This window comes from Nyctereutes procyonoides, unplaced genomic scaffold (assembly GCF_905146905.1).
Source record: "Nyctereutes procyonoides isolate TBG_1078 unplaced genomic scaffold, NYPRO_anot_genome, whole genome shotgun sequence".
Classification (NCBI taxonomy): Eukaryota; Metazoa; Chordata; class Mammalia; order Carnivora; family Canidae; genus Nyctereutes; species Nyctereutes procyonoides.
Genome location: NW_026575125.1, coordinates 41,374,981 through 41,395,553, shown reverse-complemented (window position 1 = coordinate 41,395,553; position 20,573 = coordinate 41,374,981). Strand labels below are relative to the sequence as shown.

Here is a 20,573-nt window from a genome sequence, read left to right as displayed (position 1 = left end):
AGGGAGAGAGAGGAAGAGGAGAAAATGACTGTGCTTGGAGTCTTTGGGGTTCATCAGTGAAGTCACTAGGGACCCTTTGTGCTGTGCGGATGTGTCAGAGACCCTTACTTTGTGCATGTAGGTAACCCTGGGAGTGGTTCCTCTCCTCACCCTTCTTGTATGAGAAACCTGACTGGAGATGAGCTTCTGTGTGTAGAGAAGCCTGTCAGGTAGAAATCCTGGGCCTGGGGAAGGACACCACTGGAAACCAAGCCCAGCTGGGGTTGGGCCCAGGGATAGTGACATGGCAGTTCATGCTGCATCTACTGCTGTTCCTACCCCTCTTCCCTCCTATGGCTTCCCCTTGCCCTCAGCTGCATCCCCCACCCCTGGTCCCCATCATTGATGGCTCTGGCTTCTATAGAACCACTGCCATCCTGCACCCCTCAATCTGCTCTTTTATATAGCTGCCCACCCACAGTTGTGTTCTTGGGGCACACAGCCACACGTGGCAAATGTGATGCTCCATGGGAAAGGGCCAGAGAGCAGAGAGATGCATCAGGCCACATGAGCAGACACAGACACTGAGACATACTGGGGCACACTTCATATATATGCATTCTCTAAGGTGTTTGTTTTTTGGTTTTTGGGGTTTTTTGCCATTTACGAACCTCCATGCAATTTCAAAGTACGTTACAGCTTATGAAGCACTCCCTCATTTGGCAAAGCTTTTCAAAAATATTTATGGTAGCAGTGGGATGAGCTGACCAGACTCTGGGGAATGCCTGCCTGCCATCTGTGGTTTAAGGACTTCTTTTAGAGTTCACAGTGTCCTTTGACATTGGCACACCTCCATGAGGATTACAACAGACTTCATTGTACACAAAGCACTGTGGAGCTTCTCAAAGTGTTTCAACCATCACGAAGCATTTTATGGCTCTGAAGGGGCAAAAGGGTTAAAGGACTGGCCTGGGGTGTGTCTTCATGAGATTGATGGATGTGCTCTGCTTTTCCTCTCTAGGGCAAAATACTTCAAAGGGAAAAAGATCCATGGAGAAATTGACATTAAAGTAGAACAGGTTAGTTGGGGTAGATGGACCTGGGGGTCAGCTGTCCAGACTGAAAACTAGTTGGTCATCTTTGTGGGATGTGGATAAATCACTGATTTTTTCACCTTCCTAGGCTGAATTCTCGGATCTCAACCTCGTGGCTCATGCCAATGGTGGATTCTCTGTGGACATGGAAGTTCTTCGGAATGGGGTAAAGGTCATGCGGTAAGTATAAAAAGGTTAACTTGGTGTTATGGAAGAGGCATAAGGACTCCCTTAGAGCTGAGAGTGAGTCCCCCACCACCCCACACCCATCCCTCTGTGAGCCAGAACTTAGGTGTATTACAGTAGCCAAGTTATGGAAACAACTTAAGCACCCATTAGTGAATGAATGGATAAAGAAGATGCGGTATGCATATACTATGAAATATTATCCAGCCACGAGAGAGAAGGAAACCTGCCATTTGCACCAATGTGAATGGACCTTGAGGACACCATGCTAAGTAAGATGAATCAGCCGGAGAAAGACAAGTACTGTATCCTGTCTATGCATTCGAAAAAAAGCCAAATTCGTAAAACCAGAGGCTAAAGCAGTGGTTACCAGAGGCTGAGGGGTGGTAGACTAGGAGAGATGTTTAAGGGCATAAACTTGTAACTGGTAGAGAAATGAGTCCTGGAGCATTAATGCACAGTATAATGAATATAGATAACAATATTGTATCATAATTATCAAACTTACTAAGAGACCAGACCTTCATTATTCCCACCACCAAAAGGATATTATTATTATGCGATGTGATAGAAGTGCTAAATAACGCTATATTGGCAATCCTATTACAATATATTAAGTGTGTCAAATTGACGTGTTTAATGCCTTAAACTTACACAATGTTATATGTCAATTAAAAAAAAATTAGATACAGAATGTGGGACGATTAGCTTCCTTCTGCAGAGCCAAGGATCCTAGCAGACCACGAGCCAAACTTCTTAGTTATTAAGTCAGCAAATGTTTCTTGAACATCTACTGTATGCCAGGTGCTGCTCTCAGCATTTTACATTCAATAGGTATTTATGGAGTACCTATTGCGTCTGTGAGAGACACTTGAGAAAAGAACTGAAGGAGGTGAAAGAGAGCTATGTGCCGATATCCAGGTTGGGGGGAGGGGGGAATGTTCCAGGCACAGGAAACAGCCCTGAGGCTGTTTGCTCACCCATCTCTCTTGGCCACAGTGTAGAGGCCCTGAGGCTGGAATTTATTCTAGGCTGCAGCCTTTGAGGACAGCTAATAGTCTGAGAGATTATGATCAGGGAGCTGTCAGAGCTGAGGGGTCAAGCTGCTAGCTGACCTGGGCAAGGCGAGAAACAGGTAGGAAAGGCTTCCAGGGGGTCACCAGATGGGGGAGGTGTAGCAAGGGTGATGGCACTGGAAGACACAGCCCGTGCATATGTGTTGAGGTAAGCAGCCACTTTGCAATTTCTAGGAGCCGTGGAGACTTAGAAAGTTGGTTTTTGTTCTCAGGGTGGTGGGGAGCTTTGGGAGGAGTAGTATCCTGGACACTTCTCCCCCTGCCATGCCAGGTCTCTGAAGCCGGACTTTGTGCTGATCCGCCAGCACGCTTTCAGCATGGCACGAAACGGAGACTACCGCAGTTTGGTCATTGGGCTGCAGTATGCTGGCATCCCCAGTGTCAACTCTTTGCATTCTGTCTACAACTTCTGTGACAAGCCCTGGGTGGTAAGTGACAGGAAGAGTGCTACTGGTGGAGGGACTGTCTCATGCATGTGTGCACGTGGGAGCTTGGAATCACTGTGATTTGGGGGAACTGAGAAAGTTTGAAGCTCGGAATCCCAGCTTGGAGACTCCATCCAGGTGAAGGATTTGCTCACCCATCTCTCCTGGCTCTCATAGTTCGCCCAGATGGTTCGACTGCACAAGAAACTGGGGACAGAGGAATTCCCTCTTATTGATCAGACTTTCTACCCCAATCACAAAGAGATGGTGAGTCTGGGGGAAGGAGAATGGGCAAGGGGGGACAGCATCATGCAGACTGTGACATTATTGCCATTGGCATGCTGTCAGAGAGTGCAGCCAGTGTGTGCATGTGAAGGGTGAAATTGCTTCATGACAGGGCTTATTAATACCATGAATTTACTTATGTGCTTGCAAGTGTGATTTAAATCAGTGATCCTGTTTCTTATCGTATCTTTTCTCACCATTATTAACAATCAACTTCTTGTGTAGATGAATAGATCTAATGTAATGAACCAGATCATGTTACATATAGAAATCAAGTCATTGTTACTGATATTAGCAAACAGCCTTCTTACCAATGTTGCAAGTGAGGATTGGCAATAAAGATGATTAGTAGTGATGTTATAAATTAAATTGTTTACCAATAGCCATTGAATTGTTACTTACTATTATTATAAAAGAAAATCACTAATATTACAACTTATCACTAATACTACAAATTACTCTTATTGATGTAAATTATGAGTACTACTGTTATGAATCAAATTGCAGTTCCCAACAGAAATTGAATAATCATGACTAGAGTCTTTGAAGATTATAACTATTACAAATTATTATCAGTATTACAAATTATGCTCTAATATAAATTATAAGTCTGTTTTGAATTATATTATACTTAATAGAGGTTACATTATCATTACTAATATCATCAAATATTATAACTAATAATTACAATTCATTACCAGTGTTACAAATTAAGATTTTCTTTATTTTTTTAAATGATTTTATCTATTTATTCATGACAGAGAGAGAGGCAGAGACACAGGCAGAGAGAGAAGCAGGCTCCATGCAGGGAGCCCAATGTGGGACTCAGTCCCACGACTCCAGGATCACACCCTGGGCCGAAGGGAGGCGCTCAACCACTGAGTCACCCAGGCGTCCCACAAATTAAGATTTTCATATGAGAAATTAAACCATTAGTACATTGTAAAATATTATTGTAAATTATTGCCAATGTTACAAATTAAGTTTACTAATATGAATTATAAGTACCTATATTTTGAAATATCTTATAGTCTCTAATAGAAATCATCATTAATATGGTTAACATTCCAGTTTACATTATGAATGATTGCTAATATTAAAGTTATAATTATTAATATAAATTAATGAGTTCCATAGTTATGAATCAAATTTTAGTTGCAAATAGAAATTGAATCACCATTGATGCCATCAAATTTTACAACTAATTTTATAAATGTTTAACAATGTTATAGATTCTATTTGCTTATATAAATAATCATCACCACTTTTGTGAATTAAATTACAGTTAAATGTCAATGTCAACCCAAAGTTACCATCTTGGTCAAATAAACATTGGTATTAATATTAAAAATTATTACCAGCATTACAAATTATGGTCACTGATTTAAGTTAACAGTATTATGAATTAAGTTTACTTACAGATGAACATCAAATCATTAGTTCTTAGGAAACCCAATTTGTTTACCATCATTATTATTTTTCCACATTCTTTGAGAGACAGTATAGCTGGTTGTGGTTGAGAGCATGGACTCTAGCTAGTGTTTCTATATTGGAATCTTAGATCTACAACTTATTAGCTTCCTAACATAGGAAATGTTACTTAGTGGGAAGCCCTGGTGGCGCAGCGGTTTAGCATCGCCTTTGGCCCGGGCTGTGATCCTGGAGACCCGGGATTGAGTCCCACGTCGGGCTCCCTGCATGGAGCCTGCTTCTCCCTCTCCCTGTGTCTCTGCCTCTCTCTCTCTGTCTCAATAAATAAATAAAAAATCTTTAAAAAAAAAAAAAAAAGGAAATGTTACTTAGTGATCTGTGCCCCAGTTTACCCATTTACAAAATGTGGGTAATAATAGTTCCTGCCTCAGAGTTGGTGTGAGAATTAAATTATTTAATGAATGTAAAGTGGTTAGAACAGTGCATCTGGCATATATTAACTGCTCCCTAACTGTTAACAGAGTTCCCTTCTATTCTAAATTTGTTGAGTGTTTTTATCATGAAAGGATGTTGAACTTTGTCAAGTGTTTTTTCCTTATTTATTGATATGATCATGTGGGGGTTTTTTTCCTTTATACTATGAATATGGTATATTACATTACTTAAGTTCCATGAGAATTGAGCCACATTTGCATAACTGGACCAATTCTCACTTGGTCTGGTGTATAATCTTTTTAGGATTCTGTTTTTTTAGTATTTTGTTGAGAATTATGGAATCTATAATCATGAAGGATATTGATCTATTGTTTTCTTATAATGTCATTGTCTGGTTTTGGTATCAGGGTGATAGTAGCTTCACAGAATGAGATGGATAGTGGTCCCTTCTCTTCTATTTTGGGGAGGAACTGTGAAAGATTAGCGTTAATTCTTTTTAAATATTTGTAGAATGCACTGGTAAAGACATGCTGTCTAGTCCTGGGCATTTCTTGTAGGATTTTTATTTTTTAATTATTTTTAAAGATTTAGTTTATTTATTCATGAGACAGAGAGAGACAGAGGGACACAGGCAGAGGGAGAAGAGACAGAGAGAGAGAGAGGCAGAGACACAGGCAGAGGGAGAAGCAGGCTCCATGCAGGGTCTCCAGGATCACGCCATGGGCTGAAGGCAGCACTAAACTGCTGAGCCACCCGGACTGCCCTCTTGTAGGATTTTTTAAAATTATTATTACTAATCTTTTTTTAAAAATATTTTATTTATTTATTTATTCATGAGAGATACAGAGAGAGAGGCAGAGACACAGGCAGAGGAGAAGCAGGACCCCTGCTGGGAACCCAATGCAGGACTTGATTCCAGAACCCCAGGATCATGCCCTGAGCCGAAGGCAGATGAAGGCCATGAGCCACCCATGCATCCCTATTATCATTACTAATTTGATCTCTTCATTTATTATAAGATTATTCAGGTCTTCTGGTTCTTCTTGAGTCAATTTTGGTAGTTTGTGTCATTCTAGGAATTTGTCCCCTTCACCTAGGTTTTCTTATTTGTTAGCATACAATTGTTCATAGTACTCTTTTAAATTTCTTTTCATTTCTGTAAGGTTAGTAGCTATGTCCCTCTTTTATTCCTTTTTTTTAATTTTTTTTATTAATGATAGTCAGAGAGAGAGAGAGAGAGAGAGAGAGGCGCAGAGACACAGGCAGAGGGAGAAGCAGGCTCCATGCACCGGGAGCCCGATGTGGGATTCGATCCCGGGTCTCCAGGATCGCGCCCTGGGCCGAAGGCAGGTGCCAAACCGCTGCGCCACCCAGGGATCCCTATTCCTTATTTTAATAATTAGTTTTCTCTCTTTTTTCCTTAATCTAAAGGTTTGTCAATTTCGTTGATCTTTTCAAAGAACCAACTTTTGGTATCATTGATTTTTCTCTATTTTTCTATTCTCGTTTCATTTATTTTCACTCTAATCTTTATTACTTATTTTTTCATTGAAGTATAACTAACATACAGTGTTATATGTTAGTTTCAGATGTACAAAATAATGATTCAACAATTCTATACCTCTCTCAGTGCTTATCAAAGATAAGTGTACTCTTAATCCCTTTTATCTATTTTGTCCATCCCCCAACCACCTCCTCTCTGGCAACCACTAGTTTGTTCTCTGTATTTTAAGAGTCTAGGGTTTTGGGGATCCCTGGGTGGCTCAGCGGTTTAGCGCCTGCCTTTGGCCCAGGGCACGATCCTGGAGTGGCAGGATCAAGTCCCACGTCGGGCTCCCTGCACAGAGCCTGCTTCTCCCTCCTCCTGTGTCTCTGCCTCTCTCTCTCTATGTCTATAATGAATAAATAAATAAATCTTTAAAAAATTAAAAAAAAAAGAGTCTAGGGTTTTGAGATGCCTGGGTGGCTCAGTGGTTGAGCAACAGCCTTTCAGCTCAGAGTGTGATCCTGGAGTCCCAGGATCAAGTCCTACATTGGGCTCCCTGCACGGAGCCTACTTCTCCTCCCTCTGCATATGTCTCTGCCTCTCTCTCTCTCTCTATGTCTCTCATGAATAAATAAATGAAATCTTTAAAAAGAGAGTCTAGGGTTTTTTTCGTTTGTTTCTTTTATTCTTTGTTTCTTGCTTTAATTTAAAATCCATTAATGAACATATAGTGTATTATTAGTTTCAGAGGTAGAGTTTAGTGATTCAACACTTGCATATAATACCCGGTGCTCATTATATCAATTGCCCTCTTTATGCTCATCACCCAGTTACCCCATGCCCCTACGCACCCCTCCAGCACTCCTCAGTTTGTTTCCTAGAGTTAAGAGTCTCTTATGGTTTGTCTCTCTCTCTGATTTCATCTTATTTTATTTTTCCCTCCCTTCCCCTATATTCATCTATTTTGTTTCTTAAATCCCACATATGGGGGATCCCTGGGTGGCGCAGTGGTTTGGCGCCTGCCTTTGGCCCAGGGCGCGATCCTGGAGACCTGGGATCGAATCCCACGTCGGGCTCCCGGTGCATGGAGCCTGCTTCTCCCTCTGCCTGTGTCTCTGCCTCTCTCTCTCTGTGTGTGACTATCATAAATAAAAAAAAAAAAAAATTAAATCCCACATATGAAAGAAATCATATGGTGTCTTTCTCTGACTTATTTCATTTAGTATTATCCCCTCTAGCTCTGTCCATGTTGTTGCAAATGGCAAGATTTCATTCTTTCCTATAGCTGAGTAATATTCTATTGTGAATACATACCACGTCTTCTTTATCCATTCACCTATCTATAGACACTTAGGTTGCTTTCATATTTTGGCTATTGTAAACAATGCTGCAGTAAACATAGGGGTACATATATCTTTTTTAATTAGCGTTTTCATTTTCTTTGGAAAAATACCCTGTAGTGGAATTACTGGACCACATGATAATTCTATTTTTTTTGAAGAACCTCCATACTATTTTCCATAGTGACTGCACCAATTTGCATGCCCACCAACAGTGCATGAGGGTTCCTTTTTTCTTCACATCCTTGCCAACACTTATTATTTCTTGGTTTTTTATTTTAGCCATTCTGACAGGTGTAAAGTGATATCTCATTCTGGTTTTAATTTGCATTTCCCTGATGGTTAGTGATGTTAAGCATCTTTTCATGTGCCTGTTGGCCATCTCTATGTTTTTTTGGGGGGAATGTCTATTCAAGTCCTCTGCCCATTTTTTTTTTATTTTTTTTTTAAATTTTTTTTTTATTTATTTATGATAGTCACAGAGAGAGAGAGAGATTTTTTTTAAAATTTTTTTTTTTATTTATTTACTCTGCCCATTTTTAATTGGATTATTTGTGGGCTTTTTAGTGTTGAGTTGTATAAGTTCTTTATATATTTTGGATATAAACCCCTTATGAGATTTACCCCTATTCACTTGAAATTATCTTCTCCCATTCAGTAGGTTGCCTTTTTGTTTACTTGATGATTTCTTTTGATGTACAAAAGCTTTTTATTTTGGTATGGTCCCAATAGTTTAATTTTGCTTTTGTTTCCCTTGCCTGAGGAGATATGTTTCTATGGCTGATGTCAAAGAAATTATTGCCAGTGTTTGCTTCTCGAAATTTTATGGTTTCAGGTCTCACATTTAGGTCTTTAATACATTTTCAGTTTATTTTTGTGCATGATGTAAGAAAGTGATCCAGTTTCATTCTTTTGCATGTAGCTGTCTAGTTTTGTCAGCACCATTTGTTGAAGAGATTGTCTTTTCCCATTGTATATTTTTGCCTCCTTTCTCATAGGTTAATTGACCATATATGTGTAGATTTGTTTCTGGACTCTATTCTTTTCCATTAATCTGTGTGTCTGTTTTTGTTCTGGTACCATACTATTTTGATTACTACAGGTTTGCAGTATGTCTTCAAATCTGGGATATCAGTTTTGTTCTTCTTTTTCAAAACTGATTTGGCAATTTGGGGTCTTTTGTGGTTCTATACAAATTTGAGATTATCTGTTCTAGTTCTGTGAAAAATGCTGTTGGTATTTTGATAGGGATTACATTAAATCTGTAGATTGCTTTGGGTTGTATGGACATTCCAACAATATTGCTTCTCCCAGTCCATGAGCATGGAATATCTTTCCATTGGTTTGCGTCATTTTCAGTTTCTTTCATCAGTGTTTTAGTTTTCAGAGTACAGATCTTCCACTTCCTTGGTTAAGTTTATTCCTAAGTATTTTATTATTTTTGGTGCAATTATAGTATGATTGTTAATTTCGCTTAGTTTCTTAATTTCTCTTTCTGCCACTTCATTGTTAGCATATAGAAATGCAGCAGATTTCTATATGTTAATTTTGTATCCTCTGACTTTACTGAATTTAGCTATCAGTTCTAGTAGTTTTTTGGTGGAGTCTTTGGGGCTTTTTATATATAGTATGATTTCATCTGCAAATAGTGAAAGTTTTACTTCTTCCTTACTAATTTGGATGTCTTTTATTTCTTTTTCTTGTCTGATTACTGTGGCTAGAACTTCCCATACTATGTTGAATAAAAATGGTGAGAATAGACATCCCTGTCTTGTTCCTGATCTTAGAGGAAAAGCTCTCAGTTTTTCCCCATTGAGTATGTTAGCCAGGGTTTTTTCACATATGGCCTTTATTATATTGAGGTATGTTCCCTCTAAACCTACTTTTCCAAGAATTTTTATTATGAACGGGTATTGTACTCTGTCAGATACTTTTCCTGCATTTATTGAGATGATTATATGATTTTTATCACACTGATTGATTTGCGAATGCTGAACGACCTTGCATCCCTGGAATAAATCCCACTTGATTGTGGTAAATGATTTTTTAAATGTATAGTTAGATGCAGTTTGCTAATATTTTGTTAAGAATGTATGTATCTATGTTCATCAGAGATACTGACCTGTAATTTTCTTTTTTGTAGTGTCTTTATCTGGTTTTGGTATCAGAGTAATGCTGGCCTCATAGAATGAATTTGAAAGCTTTCCTTCCTCTTCTATTTTTTGGAATAGCTTGACAAGAATAGATATTAATCTTTATTACTTCTTTCCTTCTGCATGCTCTGGGCTTAATTTGCTCTTCTTTTTCTAATTTCTGAAAAATGGAAGAATAGGTTATTGATTTTATATCTCTCTTCTTTTTAAATATACACATTTAGGGGCACCTGGGTGGTTCAGTGGTTGAACATCTGCCTTCAGCTCAGATCATGATCCTGGGATCCTGGGGTCGAGTCCCACATTGGGCTCCCCATGAAGAGTCTGCTTCTCTCTCTGCCTGTGTCTCTGCCTCTCTCTCTGTGTGTGTCTCTCAAGAATAAATAAATAAAATCTTTAAAAATAAATAAATATACACTTTTACAACTATGAAATTTCCTATAAGCATCACTTTAATTTTTTTAAGGATATGTTGGGTTTTTTTCTCATTCATCTCAAAGTATCTTCTAATTTACCTAGCAATCTCTTCTTTGACCCATTGGTTGTTTAGAAACACGTTGTTTGCTTTCCACATATTTGCAAAATTACCTAATTTTTTTCTGTTGATAGTTTCTCTTTTTTAAGATTTTATGTATTTATTCATGAGAGGCACAGAGAGAGAGAGAGAGAGAGAGAGAGAGAGGCAGAGACAGAGACACAGGCAGAAGGAGAAGCAGGCTCCATGCTGGGAGCCCGACATGGGACTCGATCCCGGGTCTCCAGGATCACACCCTGGGCTGAAGGCAGTGCTAAACCACTGAGGAACCCAGGCTGCCCCTGTTAATGGTTTCTAATTTCATTCAGGTGTGGTCAGAGAACCAAAATACAACTATTTTGTATGATTTAAGTACTTTTACATTTTTTGGGACTTGTTTTCTGGCTTTGTGCCCTTGAGGAGAATGTATATTCTGCTGTCATAGACTGTTCTATAGATGTCTGTTAAGTTTAGTTGGTTTATAGTGATATTCAAGTCTTCTCTTTCTTTGTTGATCCTCTGTCTAGTTTTTTCTCTATCCTTGAAAGTGAGGTATTGAAGTCTCCAGCTATTATCATAGAATTCTTTATTTCTCCCTTCAGTTCTATCTTTTTGTTTCATTTATTTTGGGGCTCTGTTCTTCAGGTACATATGTGTTTATCATTATTTTATCTTCTTGATAAATTAACCTTTTTATCCATTTAAAATGCCCCATGTCAATTGGGCTCCCTGCTCAGTAGGGAGTCTGCTTCTCCCTCTCCCTCTGCCCTTCCTTCCACTTGTGCTCTCTCTCTCTCTCAAATAAATAAATAAATAAATAAAATCTTTAAATAAATAAATCTTTAGAAAATATTGAATAGCTAAATTAAATATTAAGCATAAAAGGCAGATATAGGGACCCCTGGGTGGCTCAGTGGTTGAGCGCCTGCCTTCAGCCCAGGGCGTGATCCTGGAGTCCCAGGATCGAGTCCCACATCAGGCTCCCAGCATGGAGCCTGCTTCTGTCTCTGCACATGTCTCTGTCTGTCTGTCTCTCTCTTTGTGTCTCTCATGAATAAATAAATAAAATCTTTAAAAAATAAATAAAAGGCAGATAAAGACAGAATTGATTAATTATATGCTGTCTATAAGAGACACACTTTAGATTCAAAGGCAAATAAGTAGAAAGTAATGGATGGAAAAAGATTAGCCATGCATACAGTAACCGAAAGAGAGTTGGCTATAATAACATCAGATAAAACAGACTTTAAAACAGAAATTGTTACTAGAGATAAAGAAAGACATTTTTTTAAATTAAGATTTTATTTATTTGAGAGAGACACAGCAAGCACCTGAGTGAGGTGAGAAGCAGAAGGAGAAGCAGACTCCCTGCTGAGCAGGGAGCCTGATGTGGTGCTCAATCCCAGGACTTCAGGATCATGACCTCAGCCAAAGGCAGGCATTTAACCACCTGAGCCATCCAAATGCCCCTATTTATTTATTTCAGAGAGACAGAGAGACAGAGAGAGTGTGTGAGCACAGTAGAGAGGGGCATGGGGGAGGGAGAGAGAGATAATCTCAAGCAGACTCCTTGCTAAGTGTAGAGCCTGACACATGGCTTGATCTCACAACCCTGAGATCACGATCTGAGCCAAAACTAAGAGTTGGATGTTTAACTGACTGCAGCACTCAGGTACCCTGGATATAGAATTATTACATGATGGTCTTTTTCTTTCAGTGCTTTGAATATGTTGTCCCACTGCCTTCTAGCCTCCAAGGTTTCTGATGAAAAATCAACATTAATCTTACTGAGGATCCTTTGTATGTGATGAGTCCCTTTACTTTTACTTTTCTCAAGTTTCTCTCTTTGTCTTTGGCTTTCATATGTTTGTTTATGATGTGTCTAGATGTAGATCTCTATGGGTTTATCCTATCTGAAGTTCAGTGAGTTTCCTAGATGTATAGATTAATATTTTCCATCAAATTTAGGAGATTTTCAGCCATTATTCCTTTCAGTATTTTTTATTGCATCTTTCTCTCTACTCTCTCCTTTTGAGATCCCCATTATGTGTGTGTTGATATGTTTGACGGTGTTTCACAGGCCTCTGAAACTCTATTCATTTTATTTTTTTTTCTTTCAGTTCCTCACAATGGATTATCTTGGTTCACCTACCTTTAAATTCATTGATTCTTTCCTCTGGCAGTTCAAATCTAAGGTTGAGCCCCTCTAGTGAATTTTTTATTTCAGTTGTGTTTTTCAGTTCTGGAATTCTACTATTTTATCATTTCTGTCTCTTTATTGATAGTCTCTATTTGTTAGAATATCATTCTCATACTTTCAATTAGTTCTTTAGACATGATTTCTTTTAGTTCTTTGAAAATATTTTCAGGACGTCTGGGTGGCTTAATGGTTGAGCGTCTGCCTTCAGCTCAGGGCATGATCCTAGGATCCGGAATCAAGTCCCTCATCGGGCTCCTTGTGGGGAGCCTGCTTCTCCCTCTGCCTGTGTCTCTGCCTCTCTGTCTCTGTGTTTCTCATGAATAAATAAAATCTTTAAAAAATATATTTTCAATAGCTAATTTATAGTCTACTAAGTCCAATATCTGGGCTTCCTCAGGAACAATGTCTATTGGCTACTTCATTTTTCTCTGTTTGGGTCATACCTTATTGTTTCTTTGCATGTCTCATACATTTCTGTTGGAAGCTTAATATTGCAAATAATATTATGTGGCAGAATCTGGAAATCAGATTCTGTTCCCCATTCCAGGATTTATTTTTCTTGTTCTTTTTAAAGTGACATTCCTAAACTAATTCCATAAAGGTTGTATTCTTTGTCCTATATGGCCACTGAAGCCTCTGCTTCATTACCTTAGTGGTCAGGTAATGAATGGCAGATATTTCTTTAAATACCTAGAACTATTAAGTCTCCAAGCTTTTGCTGATGGGCCCTGTGCACACGTTGGGGCATGCCTTCAATACCCTAGCAGGCTACTTAAAACTTTACTTCCTGGTTTTGCAGAGCCTCAAGGTCAGCAAAAGATCCTGAGCATACACACAGCCTTTTGCATATTTGTGGTTTTCTAGATTCCTGGTAGTATGTCAGTGCTTTTCAAAGCCTCCTATGGAGATCTCCTTACCCAACTTTTCCTGTTAGGTTTTTCAGTTAGCTTGTAATGTTTGTCCTAACTATAATCACTGCCTCAAGTGATTCCTATGTTAAACAATTGCTACTGATTGTTTTTGAAAATAACCCCAAGGGAAAGCTGTTCACACTAGGTGAACTCTGAGTCAAATCAAATAGACAAGCCTTGTGAATGGAGTTTTCTAGGAAAGTGCCAAGCAGGTCAAATAAAGATAGTTCTCTAGGAATGTTGATTTTCAAGGCTGTTGTGGAGGTAGGGAGAAGGGGATGGAAACAGGGAAAATTCAAATGCCACAAAGCATACTGTTCTTACTGAGATTCAGCCATTTTTCTTGAATAGATGCTTCCTGAATTGTTATAAACCTTTGGTCAATTTCTAGAGTTCTGAAAAAATAAATTTTGAGAGTTTGCCAGTATTCTCATTGCTTTTATGGAAGAGAAGTTTTTATAGGCCATTTCTCTGGCATTTCCACTGGCATCACTTCCAGACATATTTTCTTCTTCACCAGCACCAGCCCTAGGATAATAGTGTTTCAGAGCCAGGGTGTGGGAACTAGATGTACTCATTGATACTGGAATATCTTTGCTTCTAGGCCCTCTCATTATATAGAGCTAAGAAATTTATATATATATGGAGTTTCTTTTTTTTATTTTATTTTATTTTATTTTTATATATGGAGTTTCATGTATTCATACTGAAACCTCTAATTCTAATCCAACACATCACAGGGCTTCTTCTAGCTTTCCCCCTTTCTATACTTATATTTTTCTTCTATAACAGTGAGAACCCTAGCCTCCAATATCATCAGTGTGTTTACTCATTTGCTCAATCCCCCAATACACAGAATGTATTTTTAGAATTTCAACATCCACACCACTATGAAAAACAAACTTAATAAGGTAGAGCTTGATATCTGTTGGCCCTTTTAGGTCTTTAGATGAGGATATACAGTCAAAGTACTGTATTCAAAAGTTTCTTTGTTTAGTTCATTTTATTTTTCATTCAGCATGATTACATTATTCATTTTACTTCAAATATAATTTGTTTCCCTTTGTATTATAGTCTTTTCCCTTTCTATGACTTAATTATACATTTTTTCATACAAGATATTAGCATGATTCCAAAAAGTCAAAATATAGAGAGGCATACATGGATAAAATTTAAAACCTAGATGAAATGCATAATTTCCTAGAGCAACACTGTTTCCCAAAATTGACCTCATTAGAGCTTAACAGACCAGTTTCCATAGAACAAAAGATAAAGTGAGTAAGGAAGTACTCATAAAAAAAGCATCAGGCCCAGATGGTTTCAGAGGAGAATTTTCCAAACTTACAGGGCAGTTAATCCCATTGCCAAATAAATTTTCCAGAGAACAGAAAATGAAAAGAAACTTCCACATTGTTTTTTCTAAAGCAATTATAACATTGCTTGCACTCAAAAAAGCATGGATTATTTTCACTCATGAATAGCAATGCAGGGATCCCTGGGTGGCGCAGTGGTTTAGCGCCTGCCTTTGGCCCAGGGCGTGATCCTGGAGACCCGGGATCAAATCCCACGTCAGGCTCCCGGTGCATGGAGCCTGCTTCTCCCTCTGCCTATGTCTCTGCCTCTCTCTCTCTCTGTGTGTGTGACTATCATAAATTAAAAAAAAAAATGAATAGCAATGCAATAATCCTAAATGAAATTTTGGAAATATCAGAGAGGGTGATGGAACATGAGAGACTCCTAACTCTGGGAAACTAACAAGGGGTAGTGGAAGGGGAGGTGGGTGGGGGGGATGGGGTGACTGGGTGATGGGCACCAAGGGGGGCACTTGATGGGATGAGCACTGGGTGTTATACTATATGTTGGCAAATTGAACTCCAATAAAAAAATATACAAAAAAAGCAAATGAATTCAAAACTATATTAAGAAAATTATGTAGCATGACCAAGTAAGTGAGTTTCCTTCTGGGAATGCAAGGATGGTTCTTTATAGGTAATGTGTTAATATAATACAACATATTAATAAATCTAAGGAAAAAATCATACAATCATTTCCATAGATATTTTTAAAAACTTTGGCAGAGGGCAGCGCCGGTGGCGCAGTGGTTTAGCACCGCCTTCAGCCCAGGGCCTGATCCTGGAGACCCGGGATCAAGTCCCACGTCGGGCTCCCTGCATGGAGCCTGCTTCTCCCTCTGCCTTTGTCTCTCCCCCGCCCCTGAATAAATTAAAAAAAAGACTTTGGCAGAATTCTGATACAACTATTCAAAAATAGAAATCAACTAATAACTTCTTAACATGATGAAATTTGTATACCTTGATCCTAAAGGTATCATCTATTTAATGGTACAACATAGAAGGCATTTTCAATAAGATCAGAAACAAGGCAATGCCCTTGTTTCTCCACTCCTTTTCTCCACTCCTTTTCAACTCTGTACTTGGAGGTATTAGACCAATGCAGTTAGACTAGGGAAAATAATTATAGATGTAAGAATGAGGAAAGAAGACACAAAAATATCTCTATTTAAGATAATATCAATAGTATACCTGGAAATTCCCAATAGAACCAATAATAAAGCTAATTCAAATAATAAAGAATTCAGTAATATAGCAGAATAGAAAATCAACATATAGAAATTAGTTTTCATATATACAAAGAACCAGATATAATGTGTAATAAAAGAGAAAACCCCATTTATGATAACGAAAAAGGATATGTCAAGATAAAGTCAACAAGATGTCAATTTCTCTTCTCAAGTTTTAATTTATAAATGCAATGTGATCCCCAAAAATATACTTATAAGCTTTTATCTGCAACTGATAGAGGTTAATAGTAAGCTTCACATGGAAATGCAAACATGCAAGAATATCCATTAAAAAAAACACCAGCTCTGATAGAGGGGTGGGCAGTTAGCCCTAACAACCTATAGGGAGTCTAATGCTTCTGCAAGCAAGCATTTTATGAAGGTTTTCTAATTTTATGTATGATGTAGGTATGTAGGTATGTAGGTATTTTAAAAGATTTTATTTATTTACTTGAGAGAGAGAACAAGTGAAAGAGAGAGAACACCAGCTGGGGAGAGGAGCAGAGGCAGAGGGAGAAGCAGACTCCCCACTGAGCAGGGAGCCTGCCATGGGGCTCTATCACAGGACCCTGAGACCATGACCTGAGACAAAGGAAGACACTTAACCGACTGAGCCACCCAGGAGCCCTGGTTTCCTAATTTAAACAGTATGATGCTGACACATGAATAAACAGTCTGACAGACTAAAGAAAAATTAAAAGTCCAGATATAGATTCATGTGCATATGGAAATTTAGTGCATGATAAAAGTGCCAAGCTTTGTTTTTGACATTTAAATTCTTTATCTGAAATGGATTTTTTCTCTTGTTTTAGCACTCTAACAAACATCTTTATTACATGAGTGCTTTAACACTTCTCTACATGCCCTATAGAACAGCTGTCACATCCATCCACTTAACACTAAACGTGAGAAAACAAGTGGTGCTCCTACAAATGTCTTTATTACATGTGTTCTTTGGAATTGTTTTTCTTTCTTTTTAAAGATTCTATCTATCTATTTATGAGAGACACAGAGAGAGAGGTAGAGACAGAGGCAGAGGCAGAGGGAGAAGCAGGCTTCATGCAGGGAGCTCGATGTGGGACAGGACTCCGGGATCACGCCCTGAGCTGAAGACAGACACTCAACCACTGAACCACCCAGGCACCCCTGGAATTGATTTTCATATACAATATGGAGTAGGTTGAGATCCAGTTTCATGTGTTTCCTTTTTTTCCCACTGATCTGTTATGCCACCTCTGTCATATACTAAAATCTCATGTATTTATGGGGGCAAGTTCTGGACTCTGTGCCAGTCCATTTATCACTTTCTTTATACCTGTACTGATACAGTACTATCTTAATAACTGTATTTTCTCATTAGTTACTGATCTCTAGTAGGGCAAATATCACAACTCCTGGCTGTACTGTAGCTGTATAGAGGCTATTTTTGTCAGGGACAGAAAGAACAGGACTTAAGAGGCCAGGAAGAAGACAGAGCTAATGATGGGTGATGATGGCAGCTGGATGGCAGAGGCATTAGACTTTCCTCAGGCCAGCTTGCCACTCACATGTCCTCTTTTATTCCCTACCCCACTGTGCAGCCTGGAGGGGCATAAGCTAGGCCTGGATTTGTGGAAACAGTCTTCCCCCCACCCTGTTCTTTGAAGCTCTGGTGGGAAGGTGCCCAACCTTCATCATATGGTGGGTGGCACGTATGGAGACTGGCTCTACTACATCTCTCCCCATCCAGGGTGCAGGCCACCAGGAATCCTCAGGGCTGCTCACTTCAGTATGTCTGAATAGTCATCAGTCAGGGATGGGGCACACGGGAGGATCTGACTTCTTTTCACCCCAACTTCCCTATAGCGTGGGGATCTACTTACATCAACCTGATCATGCAGACCTAGAGGTAGGGACTTCCCCTCCCTTGCTACCTACACTCTAGGTGATTTATGGCTCAGCAAATATTTATAGAGAGTTCATGATGGAACAGGTGGAGTCTGACCCCAAGGCCTCTCAGGATCCGGTCCCTTCTCTGGGCCTAGGATTCACAGTCCCTGTGCAGTGGGGAAAGAGAGGGTACTTGGGAGTGTGAATCAACAGAGTCAGGGATGGGGAGATTGTGGGAAAAAGAGAGGGCAGGAATAAGTGAGGAAGCGAAGGAAGGATCACGGGAGATGTGTCAATAGGATGGGGAGTTTTCGTTTGAAGGGGCCAATGTCATTGGGATGTAAGTCCAGGAAAGAGGACATAGCACAAGTGTACAGCTCCTTAAATTTTCACCAAGTGAACACATTCCTGTTGCTTGCATCCAGATCAAGAAGCACAACACGACCAGGTAGATCCCCAGCACAGTTAGAAGTTGATGGTCTTTGGAAGGCTTCAGGGGACAGTTGTGGGAAGTTGGTGGACTTCATGAAACTTGAGTTTGAGAAAGGACTCAAAGGGAGTCAAAGGGACTCCCTGACTCCGTGTGGCTGAGTAGAAGTCCAGGTCTAAGGCAGGAGGCTCTAGTGCACAAGGATTCAATAGAAGATATTGGGTCACCAGGGAAGGCAGCCCAGTTCATGGCTCCATGTTCTTTTTGAGAAAGAGAGAGAGAGCATGAGCAGGAGGGAGGGGCAGAGGAAGAGGGAGAAGCAGACTCCCTGCTGAGCAGGGAGCCCGACACAGGGCTCAATCCCAGGACCCTGGGACCACGAACCGAAGGCAGACGCTTACCTGACTGAGCCACCCAGGCGCCCCTCATGGCTTTGTGTTCTTGTCCATGCTCAGATAAGCAGGTATCCCTCCACGGACACTGTGCAAGGTTGGGACTTAGGTGTGTGGCTTTGCAGGGCTGGCAGGAAGGCATATATAGAATTGGTGGGGCAGAGTACCACTCCTCACACTTCTCATAGCTTATGCTCCTGGGAGAGAAGGGTGGCAGGCACTGATGATGGGCAGAGGGGCCAGGGGCCAGGAAAAGGGAATAGCTCAGGGTGAGGAAACAGGGAGGAGCAGGGAGCAGGGTGGAAAGAAGAGAGCAGGGAGAGGGATAGGCAAGATAGAGAAGGAGCAGAGCTCAGAGAATGGGGAGCAGGGCAAAGGAGCAGGGCAAAGGAGCAGGGGATGGGGGAGGGAGCAGGGAGCAGAAAGAACAAGGGAGAAGGGTTGAGCATCTGCCTTTGGCTCAGGTCATGATCCCAGGGTCCTGGGATCGAGTCCTGCATCGGGCTCCCTGCAGGGAGCCTGCTTCTCCCTCTGCCTGTCTCTGTATCTCTTATGAATAAATAAATAAAATCTTTAAAAAAAAAAAGAACAAGGAAGAGTGGTGCTGTGGCCACAGGCATACCTTAGAGGCACACTCCAGGCTCAGTGGCACCCTTTCCTGTAGATATTCAGGAAACCTCCCTGAGAAGCTCCTCTCCCAGCCTCTTTCAAGGATATACCACTCATTTCCCTGAAGTGCAAGTTCCCATCCCTCAAAGAGCCTAGAGGGGACAGATGCCATGTCTGACTCCTGGAGGTCAGTATAGTGTGACCAGATGTCCCTTGGCTGGGACTGTGATCCGCAAGCGGATCAGGCCACTCTGGTTGGTTTGGGGACAGAATTTGCTGTGACTTGGAGCACAGTGTCCTGAGAGGGCAGCCCTGGTGGAAAATACCCTGGGGAGGGGATGTTTTGTTTCAGGGCTGAGATGGGGAGAAGACTGAGGATGTCCATGCAGGGTAGAGACTCCTCATGGATGTTCCCACAGCTGTTCTTGGGGGGCATGGAGATAGCTATAACCACATTGCTCTTTATATTGGGTACTGCTATGACCCAGAGGCTTATGATCCCTTTTAGGAACCTTGACTGTCTGTGAAGCAAGGAAAGGGAGAGAGGTACACATAGGCTGAGGAGCATTTATGGGGTGAGGGGCTGAGGTCCTAGTATCATATCAGTAGCTTTTGTGTCTCAGAGACCCACCCCATTTTCTCAGCCAGATCAGGGTCAGGGGCTTGTATGTTGGTGGGGAGACAGGTGTGAGGAAGATGTGGGCTAAGTACCTGGATGATTTGAACTCATGATGCCTCACAGTCTCATTGAGGAGGATGAGCCCCAGGAATGAAGCCACGAGCACTAGGGATGGGAGAAATGTGTCAGGGAACCCTATTGGGTTGAGGCAAGATTTCCCCTATCCCCAAGACTCCTGAAACAAGTTTGCAGAGCACCTCCCTTCCAGGTTCTACTACCCCAGGGGGTTTTATCTACCCTTCTGGAACCTCACTGCAAGCCCCTGTGTTGGGGGCCTCTCCAAGGTCTACCCAGACTTATTTGAGTTACAGTAAATAGCATGGGTGTGTGGATGGTAGCATCTGAAGGCTTGCCCAAGGGTGACCACGGACAGAGCCAGGAGCTAAGGAGGGACCAGCAGGAAGGTGGGATTCATGGCAGGAGCCTGAGAGAAATGGGTTGGGGGAAGAGTTGAAAATGGCCTTTCTCTGGTCCAGCTCACCCCTAATCAGGAGAGGA

At 40.6% G+C, this 20,573-nt stretch overlaps 1 protein-coding gene across 2 annotated transcripts in view; it reads left to right on the top strand.

Moving 5' to 3' along the window:
* SYN1 (synapsin I) overlaps positions 1-20,573 on the top strand; it is a 50,054-nt gene that overhangs the window by 10,602 nt on the left and 18,879 nt on the right. For both annotated transcript variants that reach the window (XM_055338403.1, XM_055338402.1), the window contains exons 2-5: positions 1,001-1,058; positions 1,162-1,253; positions 2,607-2,763; positions 2,938-3,027. In XM_055338403.1, coding sequence (XP_055194378.1) covers positions 1,001-1,058; positions 1,162-1,253; positions 2,607-2,763; positions 2,938-3,027 — 397 coding nt within the window. The remainder of the gene's footprint in view (positions 1-1,000; positions 1,059-1,161; positions 1,254-2,606; positions 2,764-2,937; positions 3,028-20,573) is intronic.